At 41.8% G+C, this 18,689-nt stretch overlaps 1 protein-coding gene across 7 annotated transcripts in view; it reads left to right on the top strand.

Moving 5' to 3' along the window:
- TBL1XR1 (TBL1X receptor 1) overlaps nucleotides 1-18,689 on the top strand; it is a 200,647-nt gene that overhangs the window by 164,478 nt on the left and 17,480 nt on the right. For all 7 annotated transcript variants that reach the window (XM_039913135.1, XM_039913141.1, XM_029059500.2 and 4 more), the window contains 7 exons: nucleotides 6,689-6,834; nucleotides 8,864-9,086; nucleotides 11,813-11,945; nucleotides 13,089-13,230; nucleotides 14,286-14,349; nucleotides 14,444-14,541; nucleotides 17,748-17,808. In XM_039913135.1, the coding sequence (XP_039769069.1) occupies nucleotides 6,689-6,834; nucleotides 8,864-9,086; nucleotides 11,813-11,945; nucleotides 13,089-13,230; nucleotides 14,286-14,349; nucleotides 14,444-14,541; nucleotides 17,748-17,808 (867 nt within the window). The remainder of the gene's footprint in view (nucleotides 1-6,688; nucleotides 6,835-8,863; nucleotides 9,087-11,812; nucleotides 11,946-13,088; nucleotides 13,231-14,285; nucleotides 14,350-14,443; nucleotides 14,542-17,747; nucleotides 17,809-18,689) is intronic.

Raw genomic sequence — 18,689 nt, 5'->3', positions numbered from 1 at the left:
AGGATTGGGAGATGTTACTGGCTTTTTAGTAACGGAATGAAGGGTCAAAACTGTCTCTGGTGGCCATTTGTAGCAGGGATTGGAAGGAAAAGGTGGATAAGGAATAGGCAACCAGATTCTGTTGGATTTTATGTAAGATTAGGAGAGGTCACTTGCAAACAGTAGCAAAGAAAGCAGATGAATTGGAGGATGTGATAGAGGAAAGATACCTGTAAACTCGTTCTGGGCAGGGAATGAGCCTGTTTATTGTTGTATTGTACTTTCCCAAGCACTTAGTACAGTGCTCTGCACACGTAAGCGCTCAGTAAATACGATTGAATGAATGAGTGAATAGTGAAAATAACCACCAAGTTTTGGAGTTGGGGAAAGTGTGGCTACAAATCGCAAGGCCTTTGCCTTGTTCCCCCAGCTCCCAAGGACTATTGGTGAGGTTGTAAGCAGTTACTATTATGTGTACCAAGCACTTCCTTTGCCAAGTGCTTAGTGTGTACCAAGAGCTTGGGTGGATATGAGTTAATCAGATTGGATGCAGTCCTTATGCCACACTAGGCTCACAGCCTAAGGAGGAAGTACCGGTATTTTCCCCCCACTTTACAGATGAGGGAACAGACACAGAGATGTTAAATGACTTGCCCAAGGTCACACAGCTGGGAAAGAGGGAGCCAAGACTAGAACCTGGGACTTCTGACCGCCCTCCCCCCCCCCACCCAGTCTTAGGTTAACTCTGTTGTATTGTACTCTCTCAAGTGCTAAGTATAGTGCTCTGCACATAATGAGTGCTCAGTAAATTCCACCAATTGATTGATTGATTCTGACCACCAGACCACACTGCCTGTGGTGGGAGAGGATATCCACATGCCTAGTCCTCTGACTCTGGGTTAGGACTGTTCCCTTAAGTCAAAAAGATCAGGAAACACCATTGTATGTTGTTATGTGGATATTTATTCTGTTAATAGATCTATAAAAGATTTTTTTTGGACCAACCAGTTGGACATGTGGAGGTCTACATACATGCACTTTTCTAAGTGCGTATATAGTACTTTAATTTTTTTTAATTAGTCATTCAAAAGGTCAGCCTCATTTTAATATAATTAGACCTTTTATCAGCTTTTCCTACATGAGTACCTGTACAATTATAATAGCCTTTGTCTTCACCTGAATTGGAATACCTTTATCTTTTTTTTTTTTTTTTGGACTTTACTGGATTGCTCTTTTTATAGACTGACTTTTGAGTTTTAAAGAGACTGCTGAATATGTAATTATTGTATGGCCTGGTCCTCTTAGAGCTTGCCCACCGGTACTTTTCGTATATACTCTGTGATTGCCCTGTTTGACATGAAGACCCTGTCTTCCCCGCACTTTGCTAATTAGCGCTAGCAGCTAGTTTTATTATGTATTGAGCGCCTGCTTGGAGTGGTGTGATGAATTAAGTGCTTGGAAGTACAGAATAATCAAGTGAAATGGGGCCAGCTCACAAGGAGCTTACACCTGATTATTGCTGCATTTGCAGGGCCAGAGTTGAGGGGAGGCTTGGGGTGATTGGCACTTGTATCTTCCCTAAAATTAGGGTGGCTACTCAGTGACAGATTGAATCTTCCATTCTGGCTTCCAGCTTGACCCCTTTTCAGTACACTTATCAGTTAAACCCCCCACCGCCCCGGGGGCCCAGTGATCATATTTAACTTTCATTATTGGTATTTTTTAAGGGTTTATTGTGCTCAGACCCCTGCTCTAGGCTTTGGGGAAACATGCAGCAGAAGTGAAAGACAGTCTTCGTCCTTACAATCAGGCCCTGATTGCAAGCAGAGATGCAAATGTTTGAAATTAAGTAGGAAGTTAAATGCGCAGAATATACACATGAGTACTAAACCTGACGACTTGAAATGAACAGGAAGATGGGGGATTATTTGGGGAATTCCTCTCAGAGGTGATATTTTTAGAAGGGGCTTTGGAGGTGGGGACTTGAGAGAGATGTAAGTTGGTAGATGTGTGGGGTGAAAAAATTCATTCACTCAATCGTCTTTAGTGAGCACTTACTGTGTGCAGAGCACTATACTGAGCGCTTGGAAAGTACAATTCGGCAAGACAGACAATCCCTACCCAACAAAGGGCTTACAGTCTAGAAGGGGAGAGACAGACAACAAAACAAAACAGGTAGAAGTAAACAGGCACCAGTAGCATCAATATAAATAAATAGAATTATAGCTATATACACATCATTAATACAATGAATAGAATAATAACTACGTACATAGATACACAAGTGCTGTGGGGCAGGGGGAAGGAGTTGGGGCAATGGGGAGGGGAAGAGGAGGAGAGGAAAAGGGGAGCTTATTCTGGGAAGGCCTCCTGGAAGAGGTGAGGTTTCAGTAGGGCTTTGAAGGGGGGAAGTGTGCTAGTTTGGCAGATGTGAGGAGGGACGGCATTTCAGGCCGGAGGTAGAACATGGGGCAGGGATCAACGGCAGGATAGGCGAGATCGAGGCCCAATGAGGAGATTAGCAGCCCCAGAGGAACGAGTGGAGTGTGCGGGCTGGGCTGTAGGAGTAGAGAAGGGAGGTGAGGTAGGAAGGGGCAAGAGGATGGAAAGCTTTGAAGCCAATAGTGAGGAGTTTTGCTTCATGCTAAGGTTGATAGGCAACAACTGGAGGTTTTTGAGGAGGGGAGTGACATGCCCAGAGCGTTTCTGTAGAAAGATAATCCATGCAGCAGAGTGAAGTATAGACTGAAGTGGGGAGAGGCAGGAGGTTGGGAGGTCAGAAAGGAGGCTGCCAAGTTGGGATCAAAGTGGGAGCAGTGGGTTGAGGATAGGAGAGTCAAGCAAGGTGCAATTAGGTTAGTTTCAGGTTTCAGTATCTAATATGAAGTTAGTAATCGTTCTCCTTATGCGAAAGAATATGGAAAGCACCTAAAATATGGACTTCACCTCTTGTAGTATCTTTTAGTTCCTTCTTTCATTATTTCTTTTGATTGTCTTAGTGATAAACCTCTAGTGTGCAGATGCCCATGACTGCTTTGGATTTTATTAACCTAGTTAGCACTTTGTTCATTAGAATACTGTTCTGGGTTTGCCTCACTCATTTCATTTCTTATCGTGTCTTCAACTATGAGTTACTCTCTCTGGTTTCACCATTCATGGGCTTATATTTTTCTCTTGGAGGAGTGCTCATACCAGTTTTCGAATTTGAACTTTTTACTTTCACTCTTCTGGGGATTCATTTGCCTTGTTGTTTAAAACAAGAACTAACCAAGCCCCTCCACTGCCATTCATTACAAAATTAATTTTTTTAAATTTTTTTTATCTTGAACCCATAATTACTGCCATCTCTTGTGAATCTACCAGATTCTTCTGTTACAATGAAATTGTCAATTGGTGGCAGAAAGTCATCTTCAATATTTCAAAGACTGTCTGAAGCATAGAAGATTAGTCGACCAATGGCATTTGTGGAGCACCTTCTTTGAGCAGAGCACTGTACTAAGTGCTTAGGAGAGTACAATATAACAGAGTTGGTAGACACATTTCCTGCCCACAATGAACTTACAGTCTAGTAGGACAAATTTTCTTAATGAAGAGTCATCATATGGGACAGGGACTGTGCCCAATTTAATTCTCTTGTAATTACCCCCAATGTTTGGCATATATTAAGATTGAAATAGTTGACTATTTTTCTGTCCTGGGATTGATAATAATAAAGGAACTAGTAGCCAAGAAATATGCCAAAGATAAATGTTAGGAAGACTTGCTGTGAAGAGTCTGGAAAAAGTCATGAAATGTGCTGATGTAACAATTGCACAGAAATACAAATTATCAACTCTTTGGGGTTTCCACTGACAATATATGGATCCCGAAATCTGGACAGTGAAAAAACAGGCTAGAAAGGAGATAGATTCTTTTGAAATGCGGTGTTGGAGAAGGCTTTTGCGAATACCGTGGACTGCCACAAAAACAAACAAATGGATTTTTGGAGCGAATTAAACCAGAATGGTCTTTGGAAGGCCAAATAACTCGATTTAGATTAACATATTTTGGACACACAATCAGGAGGACTAATTCACGGGAGAAGATACTAATACTAGGAAAAGTCCAGGAAAGCGTGGAAGAGGCACATCGGCAGCTAGATGGATAAAGACCATAACTATAACGGAAGAACCGTTAGAAAGGTTGCGAATTATGGTAGGGGACAGGACGTTCTGGAGAAAGTATATCCATCGAGTCTCTGTGAATCGGAAACAACTTGACGCCACTTAATAATAATAATAATAATAATAATAATAATATTAATAAGTACCAATATCATTATTATTATCATTCCCAAAATGAGGGCCTGGTTTTAGTAAATCAGTCTATAAGTGGTATTTATTAAGGGCTTACTTGTGCGTGCAAGTGTAATAAGCGCTTGGAAGATACAATGCAATAAATAGGCACATTCCCTGCTCACAAGGAGATTTTATATCGATTGCTTTTACAATTTTATTCCCTTTTATGGAACTGGCATTTGTGGTGCTTATGCTCTTCATGCTATAAGAATTTATTAGAATAGTTGCCTTGTTTCAAGTCAGACAATCATGGAAATGATAAAGACGTAGTTTAGCTCCCTTCCACCAACCAAAGGACCAGGCTTTGCCTTAATTCCTCAGTCCAGCAGCAAGAGACCAGAGTAAACTGCAGCAGACCTGGGTGGCTCCAGAACTCTCGGCAAAAATAGCTCCATCCATGACTCCCATCCAGTGGCTCCGGACTGCAGCCAAGAAACCTGAAGCTAAAAATAACCGGAGGAAATCAGTCTTGGTTGAGTGACCTAGTGACACAACTTCACTCTGCTGTCTTCAGACCTATCCCTGGGCCCTAGTCAAGCCCCCAAGAGTTGTTTTAATACCAGCGGACTTGGCTGTTAAGTTCGCCCGGGCCCACTCCGGTATTCTCAGGTTTATCATTAGGTGTAGAATCTAAGGCAGAGCTGATCAAATGAATGGTAAAAGGGAGCTTGATGAGGTCACATGGTGGGGCGGCTCGAAATAGTGAGTGCACTGAAGCCTAAAATGTGGCATCCACTACTTTTGAAATATTTTTCACCACATTGCCCTCTCGAACCCAGATTCAATTTAATTAGTGTGTATCGCATTCCCAAGGGGTGAAAAGGAGAAAATGGGCAGAAGCTACGCTTCCTGTCCTCCAGAGCTCACATTGCTTTGTGCAAAAAGTAGCTACTCACCAAAAATGATCATTCATATACACAATATATATCTGTATCTAGATATTGATATATGTAGATGTAATCAAAAATATATATCATATATGAGTCTGGTTTTCCTTTATTAACTTGAGTTGCAGCTGCAAACTATTCTGGGTAAAGAGATTTCCTTGAGGCTTGCCCATGGGAAGATGGAATTCAGTTTTCAATCACTCTTACTGCTTTGGAACTTTTCTTTTCCCCCAGGAGTTGACTGCAGAAAGAGAAGACTTGGATTAGTAGGGGAGAGGGCTGTATCCTTGTTTATTGGGATGAATGGGAAAACATCAGAAAGACTGTGGCTTCAGGCCAGGGGGAGTAAATGTGAAGGTCAATGAGAATAACAGACTGAAGAGACGGGAGAGAGGAGGAAAGATAGTGAGTAATCAAGCACCACGTTGGTTTAGGATTAGGAAGTAATCGGATTTTGCTTTCCAATCAAAAATCCTTCAAGGTTGAGCCCGGCATGGGCTGAGCATGGACCAAGGCCTAGAACACCTGAGCTGTACACGGCAGTCCAAGGGTTGGGTTGGGACCAGGTTTAGGGAACCCCCTTTCGCCAGATCTTCCCCTTCCCCACCTCCAACCTGCCCTTTGCTCCTGCTGCCTGCCCACTGCAGGGTTGTAGGCAGAGAAGCAGCATGGCCTAATGGATAGAGCACGAACCTAGGAGTCGGAGGGTTCTGGGTTCTAATCCTGGCTCCTCCACTTGTCTGCTCTGTGACTTTGGGGAAGTCACTTCACTTCTCTGGGCCTCAGTTCCCTCATCTGTAAAATAGGGTATAAGATAAAATGGGGATTAAGACCAAGAGCCCCCTGTGGGAAAGGGACTGTGTCCAACCTGATTAGCTCGTATCTACCCCAGTGCTTAGAACAGTGCCTGGTACATAGTAAGCGTTTAACAAATACCACTTTTTTTTAAAAAAAAAAAAACAGGTTAGATGCATGTTTGCATTATCTTCTTTGTTCTGGCTTTATCTCCTGCTGAGTGTTTAGTGCCAGATAAAGTCTGAACAAAGAAGAATATTTTAATGGCTTTACCCTTCCTGTTGCTGAAGCTGAGAGAAACCCTCTTGTTGCTATTTTCACAATCTGCTTCCAGGAGCCATTTCAAGTAGCTGAAACTGCTGTTGGTTAAAATTTAAGGTTAGCCAGACAAGACTCACTCTTGCCAAGATTGTAAGGCTAGGGTGGGCCGGGATATCAGATTCCATCTATGCCCTCAGATCCATTTGGAGGCACAACAGGGAAAATAGAAGGAATTTTCTGTATAATCCAATTATTTCCTCAAGTGCAAAACCACTTTTTATAGGAACTCATAGCTGTGGTCTTAAAACATATCATTTACTTTTTTGTTGATGTTCAGTCTGTGTTGGTCGTCATCTAGTGATATATGGAATTTCATTTTAATGTTACTTATCAACAAAGTAATTCTGAACATGTTTTCCTTATTTTTAGGGTTTTCTCATTCAGCATTTACCTTTGGTATAGAAAGCCATATCAGCCAGTCTAATATAAACGGTGCCCTGGTTCCACCTGCTGCTTTGATTTCCATCATCCAGAAAGGTCTGCAGTATGTAGAGGCGGAAGTCAGTATTAATGAGGTATGAAAGTCTTGGTTCAGACAGCAACTTTGTGTATATTTTATGTTACATTTGCAGTACTGTATTTCTTTCTGAATTCACATGTCCTATTTATTTACTTTTGCTCCAGATTCCTCACTGCTGGGGTGCACATTAACTCCACTGGTCGAACCAGAGTGGAGTGACAAAATTGTAGGGTTCGACCCAATGCAGTCACACAACACCAGACTTGGTGTCCCCGCTCCTTACTGGAAGGTCCGTTCTCTGGGGAGTTTTTCCCCTATTACACGTTTGAAGTGTAATGAAAAAAAAGCATTTATTTTTAAGATCTTTACCATTCATGCAGAGATTTGAAAAGACTGAGACTAGGCTCTTAAATAATACATTATGGAGGCAAAGAATCTGACATCCAACTTGGATGTCTTCAAATTTGGAAACTCATTCTCAAGACCTGAGTTAGTACCCAGCATGCTGCTCATTTTCCTCACTCAAGCCGTAGCCCCAAGATTCTCTTGACTTGCTGGCATCTCTTAGTGTTTGAATCTTTTGTATGGACCCTAAAAATGAGGTCTGAGAAGCTTGGTAAACATTTCCAGGTTATTACCCTAAAAGATTACAAAAAATAGTGTCCAATTTTCGGGGTAAATAGATGTATGTTAGCTTCTCACACCTCTTTGTGTATACTGAGATGATTTATCTTAGTAGTTGAGGTTGTGTAAGCTTGATGAGTGATGGAAGACTTTCCAATCTAACCTGAAGGTGAGTGAGTTTATTTGGTCAAATTTGATCCACAAAACTCCATAATGTGTCTCAACCGAAACATGTAAAAACAAACCATACCGAAGTGAAATTGGAAAAAACTGTATTTCCCATAAGAAAATGATCTTGGAGGACAATAGTAAGCCTCAGGATACTGTTTTTGATTTGCATTTGAGATCAAAATGTATTTTTAATACCTTTACCCTATATTTGAAATTATAAAGTACTGACTTTAATATGAAGCACCGGTGAAGATAAGTTAACTTGGTGGAGTATCTACTCTATGGTCGTGGCTTTGGACCACCTACTTTGATTTTAAGCAGCATCAGTTGCATTTGAAATTGTAATCAAAAATAAGAATATGATGGCTCTGTCATCAACAATTACTTAGAACATCTGGAACTAGAATTGTATCTGGCAGAAGTTGATAGTGGCTTTCCTGATGAAGCTGCTTTGGGTAAATTGTATCTGATATGCACTCCATTGTTACCCGCAGGGAAAATGGTCTAATTCTGGGAACAGTAGTCGTAGTAATTCTCCCTTTCTGTCCCCAAAGGGTACACCAGTGTACCTTCTGGGGTGGCAAAAGAGGCAAATCCCTCCCTTTGCTCCCCTCTCAGATCCTCTTCTCAAGTTAGAACCGCTTCCAGGGAGTCGACAGTTTCCTGAAAGAAAGTTGACAACCTCCTGACATAGGCACCAGGAGGGGAGCAGGTCAACAATGCCTCAACCTGACTCTCTTAGTGCCCCAGTGCAGCGAAGCTAATGTACTCTCACGCAGAGGGCTGTTTTTTTGCCCATGTTGTATGTTAGTATGTATGATCTTACAATCCCGATACATGGGAAGGAGTGAATTATGTGTGAGGTTCTCACCAACCTCATCTCTTTCCCCTCATCTCCCCCTTAGATTCCTTTGTGTTTTCTCGATACGTGTTAATGTAAAGAAGTAGCATGGCCTAGTGGAAAAAGCGTGGGCCTGGAAATCAGGGGACCTGGATTCTCATCCTGACTCTCTGCCATATACCTGTTTGTGACCTTGGGCAAGTCAGTTACCTTCTGTACCTCACTGCCCTCATCTGCAAAATGGGGATTCAGTACCCGTTCTCCCTCCTACTTTGACTGTGAGCCCCGTGTAGGACCTGACAAACTTGACACATCATATAGGCGCTTAACAAATACCCTCGTTATTATAATTGTCATTATTGCTATTAATAATGATGATGGTGAAAATAATGATGGACATTAATGGTTGTCTTTCTTTCCTCCCTCCCCTGCCACTTTTTGATATTAGGATGGTACCTTGTTCGATGGGAGGCCGATAGAGTCTCTGTCGCTGATCGATGCAGTGATGCCCGATGTGGTACAAACAAGACAACAAGCCTATAGAGATAAACTCGCGCAACAACAGGCAGCGGCGGCGGCAGCTGCTGCAGCTGCAACAAACCAACAAGGATCTGCAAAAAATGGAGAAAATACGGCAAATGGAGAAGAGAATGGAGCACACACTATAGCAAGTAAGCTGGCTGAAAAAGATCTTCACTGTGTTTTAGCATGTGACAGCCCTTGCCTTTTGACGGTCTGACTCATCTCTTCATTGCATCAAAAATTTTGAGTGATTTTAATATAGAAAAATTAAGCATTTTAGGCTTTAGGCTTAATCTCCAAATACGAGCTTCTTTGCTTTTAAAACTGGGTCTTTTATTTCCCCTAAAAAAAATCAGTCTTTCTCTAGATTTGGAAAGCTCTGGTGAACCTCATCATTTCTTAAGGGGAAGGGCGAGCACAGGAGGGAAATATTTTCAGGGTACTAGTTGTATAAACTTGGAGGCCGATTTAATCTGTTTTTCATCTAGAGCTCTGATTCCCTGCCTTACTCCATTTGTTATATATTTGTATTATACTTTGTAAAATTTTAACCTGTAAGAAATATACTCTCATTGTAAACTATTTTTAGACTGTGTTTGGGGTATATAAATAAAAAAAATGTAATGCCTGTTAATAGCAAGCTCTAACCACAGGAAATAAAACCAGCCACTTATTCTAAAGTGGTATAAGAATGATATTAGCAACCCCTACTGGTAAAAACAAAGAATTGTTTTGATTTGTCATAAATTAACTCAAGAAATGTGCGGCGTCTTTTCAGTGTTGTCGGTATGGTAATCGCAGCGCTGGGCGGTTGAAATTATCTGAAAAATTAGAATTTATTTTTTAGTCAGTTGCTGTATTTTCTTATACAACCATATATCAAAGATAACAAAATAATGGATTTATAAAACTGCCTTTGTTACTACGTTAGTGCTGTGAATGGCCGATAACAGTTAAGAGCGTGTGTCTCTTAAAATAAGACCAACAATATGTAGCTGTTTTTAAAATAGTTGATTAAGGATGGAGTCACTCATTAGTTACTGCAATTTAACCTTAATATTGATGAATTACCTAGATATCAAGGTAACACGTCAGCATCCTGACAACTACATTAGCCTCTTTGCTGACTTCATCTCTTCCAGTCTCTCCCCTCTTCAGTCTCTTCACTGTTGCCTGAATCGATTTTCTAAAAAAAACCCTTTTGGCCTATATCTCCCTGCTCCTCAAAAACCTCCAGTGATAATAATAATAATGTTGCTATTTGTTAAGCACTTCCTATGTGCCGAGCACTGTTCTGAGCGCTGGGGTAGATATAGGATAATCAGGTTGTCCCACGTGAGGCTCACAGTCTTCATTCCCATTTTCCAGAGGAGGTAAATGAGGCACCGAGAAGTAAAGTGACTTGCCCAGAGTCACACAGCTGACAGGTGACAGACCGGGATTGGAACCCATGACATCTGACTCCTAAGCCCATGCTCTTTCCACTGAGCCACACTGCTTCTCTAATGATTGCCCTCCATCTGGCACTGAGACAGATCTCACCCTTCAGTCTTCAGTCTTCACCCATCTATCCCTGCCTCCTTTCTCTCCCCACTCCCTATCATATTTCACTCTGCTGCCTGGATCATTTTTCTACAAAAGCAGTCAGTCCATGCTTGCCCAGTCCTTAAGAACCTCCAATGGTTGCCCATCCACCACCACATCAACGAGTGGCTCCTTACCATCCGTTTTAAAGCATTCAGTCACCTTGCCCCCTCCTGTCTTACCTCCCTGCTTTCCTTCTGCAACCCAGCCTGCACACTTGCTCCTCTGATGCTCCTTTAACCTTCACAGTGTACCTCGATCTCATCTAGCTCGCCACCGACCTCTCACCCACGTCCTGCCTCTGGCCTGGACCACCTTCCCTCTTCGTATACGACAGAGGACCACTTTCCCCGCCTTCAGAGCCTTACTGAAGACATATCTCCTCCACGAGGCCTTCCTTGACTAAGCCCTCATTCCCTCTTCTCCCACTCCCTTCTGCACTGTCCTTGTACTTGCACCCTTAATTCACTCTTCCTTCAGCCCCACAGCAATTATGTTAATATCTGTAATGCATTTATATAAATGTCTCTCACCCTGTCTAAATTGTTAGCTCATTGAGGGTATGTGTCCACCAAATTGGTTATAATGTACTCTCCAAAGCGTGTAGTGCAGTGCTCTGCTCAGTAAATACAATTGATTGATGGATTGATTATCTTTACTCGTCTTCCACTATATCCCAGCCCTTACACCATGCTCCTGTAACACCAATCAACTCATTGTGTTGTGATTTCATCCCTCTAGCCACGGAGCCTTTACTCACACTCTCCCTTCTACCTGGAATCTCCCCCTCCCCTCTTGACATCAGATAGATCAATCCTCTTCTTCAAAATTCTGTGGAAATGTATCTCCTCCAGGAAGCCTTCCCTGACTTATCTCTCATCTCCACTTCGTATTCTCCTGACGCCTTTTGTATCACCTATTCACCCCTGCCCTTACCCTCTAAATGTAGGTATTCACCACACCCTCCCCAGTATTTAGATACACTGTTTCTTCCCCTACTTGTAATTCACTTTAATGTCATCTCCTTTGCTAGATTAGAAGATACTCAAGGGCAGGGATTTTGTCTTCCTACCCTGTTAGATTCACCCATGTGCTGAAGTACAGTGGTCTGCATATGTGAGGTTTCAGTAAATGCCAATGTTTGATAATAATAGATACGATTTTACTAGGAAATGTAATTTTGAGTTAAATGGGATGTTTTTATCATGGAGGTGATTATCTCCTGATTTTGGTTTTTAAATTTGTAGTATTAAAATCCACTGTTTTTCTATTATTGTTTCCCATGATTCAGATAACCATTCAGATATGATGGAAGTGGACGGAGACGTAGAAATACCTCCTAACAAAGCAGTCGTGTTGCGTGGCCATGAATCCGAAGTATTCATCTGTGCCTGGAACCCAGTCAGTGACCTTCTGGCATCAGGGTATGTTTTCATCTAACTGAAACCAAGAGTTACATATCAGTACTTCAATTAACACTGAAAATATTGGAAATACTTGCCTTGGGTCCTTGAAAATTTTGTTCTGGACACTCTGGGGTCAGCCATATTCATTTTAATTGTCCTGTTGTTCCAAATGCTGCTTGTAACACCGGCATATCAAAATAGCTAATATAACGTGCACTATATCACCATAATGGAGTGAGGATTTTTTAAGCAATATGGCATAAAAACCACGTATCTTATAACCCCGCCACCCAGGAAATGAAAACTGGGCTCCTCCCCACTGTCTCCCATTTCTTCAAGGAGTGCAAAGAGTCCTGGCCAGTCATGTAAGGAAGCACTGTTTGTACATTCAGTTATTATTTTGACTAGTCTGTGTGAACATTTTTGGGGGGTTTTTATAGCTGTCTCTTGTCAGAGCCTAAGCTCCTTATTGGCAGAGAATGGGTCACTTTTTTGTTTTTATGTCCCAGATGCTTAGTCGAGCGCATTGCTCCCAGTGGAAACTCAATAATTATTGCTACTATATTGCTACTATCCCTGCAGGACTCCACCATCCAAGGTTCTAGTGCCCAGGGCAAAGTCTGAAAACTGCGGCCTCACAAAATTCCTTTTCCTCTCCTGCAAGAGATGGTATCCACACCTCCATGCCTGTAAGAAGCATGAGTAAAAGTTGAATTTAAGCCTTTTTCAAATAGCCTGACAAAATTAGGTTATTTTGAGACCCCAACCTGGCAGGAATCTTTGTTTACTCTGAAAAACTACAGAAACTTGGATTGTTGTGCCTTTTTTTCATGTCATCATTTTCTGATGGCTCTGAAAACACTTTTTTTTTTGAGAATTATGCAGTCTTTTGAGGGTTGCTCCAACTTAACCCCCTTATGGTATAAACTCTACAAGAGTGGGAGCCATTTCATTCATTCAGTCGTATTCAGCGCTTACTGTGTGCAGAGCTCTGTAGTAAGCACTTACCAATGTGCACTGGATTTCCCCCAGACCTTGAACATCGCTCTCCAAAGCACAAGACGCTTCATCAAAACTTTGACGATAGTGATCAGTGTGATAATGATCAGCATGCTGATAATGATGGTGACGATGACAATGATGATTTCACATGTTCCGTAGATCTGGAGATTCCACAGCACGGATATGGAATCTTAGTGAAAACAGCACCAGTGGTTCCACGCAATTAGTACTCCGACATTGTATACGAGAAGGAGGACAAGATGTTCCAAGCAACAAAGATGTGACATCCCTCGACTGGAATGTACGTATCAACAAGCCAAAGTGTGTTGTAACTTGTAGGTGAGGTATCCAGGAGGAAATACATGCCCTGAGCTCCACCAGAACTCATAGTTTGGCTATCTGTTTCGGATAGAACGCTTGGTGGATTGTTAGGAAACACTCTTCCGACCACATGCGTCTGTGACGGAGCCCGAAACGATTGTGTGCCTGCACAAGGCATTGGTCACATCATGTGAACTCTAGCATGAGCTTTCGCTGCTCATTGGGAATGTGGCACCCATGTTATCGGAGAACTGATTGTACTTAGAACCATCTGTCTCCTCACAGGAAAATATTGTCTAATGCCGGCTCAGAGAGGAGGCATCAAGGATTTGAGGCACCGATTTGAGATTTGTGCTCGTAAGGATTTGGGCGGCTACATATCTGGAGGGTGCCCTTGCTTAGGGCTTTAGCCAATTCACTTAACTTCTCTGGGCTTCAGTTTCCTTATCTTGGGGAGAATATTCCATGTGGGATAATGGCAGTTTCTGCTCTGATTCACTTGTAGTTAGAGGAAACTCTTAGTAAATATCGTAATTAAAATACCTCGGAACCAGCCTTTAGAAATTTCGAGCGCCACATTATCGAGTGAGGGATTTTTTTTTTTACAGCAAATTAAAAATATCCACATGTCATTATTATTACATAAGCTGGTAGAAATGGAGAACAAATAAAGGTAAGAATTAAAAAGACAGTAGTTGCCAGAAAACCCAAGGGCTAGGGAATTAAAAGTAATTTTTAATCTCTTCTGATGGATTTTTATGATTTGAAACAATTCATTTCCTTATGTCACTATTATTACTATTGGCTTATATTTATCTTATTCTGAGCAATACTACAATTGTTTAAATGAGGAAAAATGATTTCCTATCATTAAAGTCTAGCGATTTAATAATCTGTTATGCTGTTTATTTTTTATCTTTTTATTAAGTATGCATATCTATTTTCTAAATAGTTTAATTTTACTGTGTAATTTTCCTACAATATGCATGTAAATTCTACTTTTTGTAATTGAGAAAAATACTTTTCCACCGACAGAGCGAAGGGACACTCCTAGCAACTGGGTCATATGATGGATTTGCCAGGATATGGACTAAAGATGGTAAGTGACGTATTTTTTTTACTAAAGGAAGCTGTCCTTTGTTATGAGTTTCCAATGTTTTAATAATTAAATGTGTTCTTTATTTCAATTTCAGGCAATCTTGCTAGCACATTGGGGCAACACAAAGGCCCTATCTTTGCATTAAAATGGAACAAAAAAGGAAATTTCATCCTGAGTGCAGGAGTGGACAAGGTGAGATACCTTTTCACTAACTACTGTACAGCCTACAAAGGTAAACCTTTAGAAAATGAAGGATTCTGGAACAAACAAGGTATATACATGAAGGAAAATTACTAGCTTATTTTTTGGAAATCATTATTGAATTTGGATTTTCCACATATCGACCCCAGTATAAGGCTTCTGACCATTTGTTATTTCCATTCACTGCTGATGCTAAGGCTGAAAGGCTAACTACTATCAAGTAATTAATGGAATCACTAGCATATTGCAAGTTGTAGCTTTTCTTTATCTCACTCTCATATAGATTTCCATGTTTTTAATAGGAAGATGATAATTCTCCAAGCTGTCTTACAGTGGTAAAATACATTTGTGGCACTCAGGTTCTTATTGATATGATCACTTCAGGATGCATATTAAAAGATGCTATCCTAAGTATTGTATTTCTTAAGCTGTTTTCTCTAGTACATCTCCATCTTACCTAAGAAATTTTAGGTCAATATTCAGATAATTCACAGAAGTGGATTGGAAATCCCCACTATTTAGGAAAGTGTTTTTCATACTCTAATCAATATTAGTTATTATAAACACTCCACTGAGCAATTGAGAGAGTACTGCCAAGTAAGGAGACATGATTCCTGCCCTCAAGGATCTTACAATCTAGTGGATGATTAAAATACAGTAGAGGCAGAGGAGGTATTCGAGATTAAGGATAAGTACAGAAGTGTTGTGTAGGGACCGTAGGGGTGGTTGGAATCTAATTGCTCAGAGGATACAGACTTACGTACATAATTGATGGAGAAGGAAGAGAAAATTAGGCTGGGGTGATGAGAGACAAGTTAAGAGCAAAGATTGTGGGCTGAGGTGTGGTGGGAGAGTGAGAACTGATAGGAGAGAGAGGAGCAGATTGAGTGCTTAAAGCCAAAGGTGAGGAGTGTCTTCTTGATTCCGAAATGGATGGGCAAGTATTGATGTACTCCTGGTGTACTTTCCTAAGTCTTAGTAGAGTGCTCTACCCACAGTAGATACTGAGAAAACAGTCTCGGAAGTTACGCGGGTTGGAAACATCAATAAATTCAAAAGATATTTACGTGACTTTATGGATGAGAGGTCCAAAGGGATTTCATTCATTCAGTCGTATTTACTGAGTGCTTACTGTGTGCAGAGCACTGTACTAAGTTCTTGGAAAGTACAGTTCAGCAACAGAGAGAGACAAACCATACCCAAGAACAAGCTCACAGTCTAGAAGGGGGGAGACAGACAACAAAACAAAGCAGGTACAAGTAAACAGGCATCAATAGCATCTATATATATAAATAGAATTATATACCCATCATTAATAGAATAATAAATATGTACATGTATGCACAAGTGCTGTGGAGCAGGGAGGGGTAGAGCAGAAAAAGGGAGTCGGTGTGATGGGCAGGAGAGGAGGTGCAAAGGAAAAGGGGGGCTCAGTCTGGGAAGGTCTCCTGGACGCGGTGAGCTCTCAGTAGGGCTTTGAAGGGGGGAAGTGTGCTAATTTGGCGAATGTGAGGAGGGAGGGCATTCCAACCCAGAGGTAGAACGTGGGCCAGGGGTCGACGGCAGGATAGGCGAGAATGAGGCTCAGTGAGGAGATTAGCGGCAGAGAAGTAGAATGTGTGGGCTGGGCTGTAGAAGGAGAGAAGGGAGGTGAGGTAGGTGGGGGCAAGTTGATGGAGAGCTTTTTGCTTCATGCGAAGGTTGATAGACAGCCACTGGAGGTTTCTGAGGAGGGGGTGACATGCCCAGAGTGTTTCTGTAGAAAGATAATCCAGGAAGCAGAGTGAAGTATAGACTGAAGTGGGGAGAGACAGAAGGTTGGGTGATCAGAAAGGATGCTGATACAGTTTCCAGTCCAGATATGTTGCATGACTGTTCTAACAAGGTAGCGGTTTGGATAAGCGGAAAGGGTGGATCTTGGCGATGTTGTGAAGATATCAACAGGTTTTGGTGACAGATTGAATATAAGAAGTGAATAAGGGAGCGGAGATGTCACAAAGGTTGTGGGCTTGCGAGACAGGAAGGATGGTAGTGCCGTCCAAAGTAATGGAAAACTCAGGGAGAGAACAGGGTTTGGGAGGGAAGATAAGGAGCTCAGTCTTAGACATGTTGAGTTTTAGGAGGCAGGAGGACATCCATGTTGAGATGTCCTGAAGGCAGGAGGAGATTCGAGCCTGGAGAGAACAGGTGAGGAGATGTAGATTTGGGTCTCATCCGCGTAGATATGATAGTAGAAGCCGTGGGAGTGATTGAGTTCACCAAGGGAATAAGTATAGTTGGAGAACAAAAGGGGACCAAGAACTGTCCCTTGAGAAACCCCCTACAGTTAGGGGATGGGAGTGGGAGGAGTAGCCTGTGAAGGAGACAGAATAAATGGCCAGAGAGATAAGAGGAGAGCCAGGAGAGGATGGAGTCAGTGAAGTCAAGGCTGGATAACGTTTTGAGGAGAAGGGGATGGTCAACAGCATCATAACCTAGAGGTAGAGGAGGATTAAGATAGAGTAGGAGCCATTGGATTTGGCAAGAAGGAGGTCATTGGTGACCCTTGAGAGGGCAGTTTTGGTGGAGTGGAGGAGACGGAAGCCAGATTGGAGGGGGTCCAGGAGGGAGTTGGAGGAGAGGAATTCGAGGCAGCGAGTCGCTCCAAGAATTTGGAAGGCAGGGTAGGCAGGAGATGGGGAGATAATTGGAGGGGGCTGTGGGGTCAAGGGACTGTTTTTTTAGGATGGGGGAGACGTGGGCATGTTTGAAAGCAGAGGGGAAGAAGCCGTTGGAGAGTGATTGATTGAAAATGGAAGTTGAGGGGAGGAGGGAAGGGGTGAGAGTTTTTATAAGGTGAGATGGAATGGGGTCAGAAACCAAGTGGAAGGGGTGACACTTGAGAGGAGACCTAAAGTGGGGCGTGTTAGGTTGTGCCACCATAACCCTTGGGATAAAATAAATACGGTTATGGAAGGCAACCAGTGCACTTTTTTCAGATCAGCCTGCCGCCGTCTTCATCATCAACCATAGTGTTGGAGCCAGGATATTGAGCTAGGGAAACCCTTGATCAACCTCATAATGGCATTTTAAAGTTCTTACAATGTTAAGTAAAATAAATACAAATTGTATTCTTGAAGTATAATATGAGTGCAGTTTGTGAGTCTTACAAATATTTCCTCATTTTCAAACTCAATTTTTTTCTTCTTTGTGTAAAGACCACAATTATTTGGGATGCACATACTGGTGAAGCGAAACAGCAATTTCCTTTTCATTCTGGTAAGCATTTCTTTAACATACTAGTAATAATAATAAAAAGTAATTGTGGTGTGTGTTGTGTTTACAATGTGCCAAGCTTTGAACTAAAGCACTGGATTAGGTACAAGTGAGTCCCTGTCCCATATGGGATTCACAGAATTATGGAGAGGGAGAACAGTTATCTTATCGCCATTTTACAGATGAGGAAACTGAGCCGCAGAAAGTTAGGTAACCGTCCCAAAGCCACACAGCAGGCTGGTGGTCCAGCCAGGGAAAATGCCTGGTCCCCGACTCCTAGGCTTATGCTTGTTCCACTAGGCCATGCTGCTAAGGCATTGATTACCTTTTGGATTTCTAGAAATCTCAGCACACAACTATTTTAAAAAACAAGTGTCCCAAAATGTTATGGTGCTTCCCCCCTTCATGATCTGTGATATAATCTGCAGTCAATCAGTTTTATTTACTAAGCGCCTACTGTTTGCAGAGTACTGTAATAAGCGCTTGGGAGAGTGAGTACAATATAACTGTTGGTAGATACATTCTCAGTTTGGTATGCTAGCAGCCAGCATGCACAATAATTCTCTTCAGTTTATCTGTGCCAGAGGATGTTGCTTGTTTGCCCAGGTACATTAAAATTAACGCAGTAAGGTTTTTAAAGACAAGGTTAAGGGTAATCTATAAAATGAAGACTATTTTAAGGCATTTGGAGAGAAAACTGGTATATGTAAGCTAAGATGCAAGTTTGTCTCATGCGTTTCACTCTGAGGTTAACAAAAAAGTCAGGATGGTTTTAATCCACTCTGATATTGGTCTTCAGAGTGATATTTTCCCATGAAAATGACTGTTTTTGTTTGTTGTTTCCAGGACAAAAAATAGTACATTTTTTCTTTTCTCTCCAATAG

This window comes from Ornithorhynchus anatinus, chromosome 1 (assembly GCF_004115215.2).
Source record: "Ornithorhynchus anatinus isolate Pmale09 chromosome 1, mOrnAna1.pri.v4, whole genome shotgun sequence".
Lineage (NCBI taxonomy): Eukaryota > Metazoa > Chordata > Mammalia > Monotremata > Ornithorhynchidae > Ornithorhynchus > Ornithorhynchus anatinus.
Note: the sequence above shows the minus strand (reverse complement) of the source record. Positions and strands in the feature narration are given on the sequence as shown.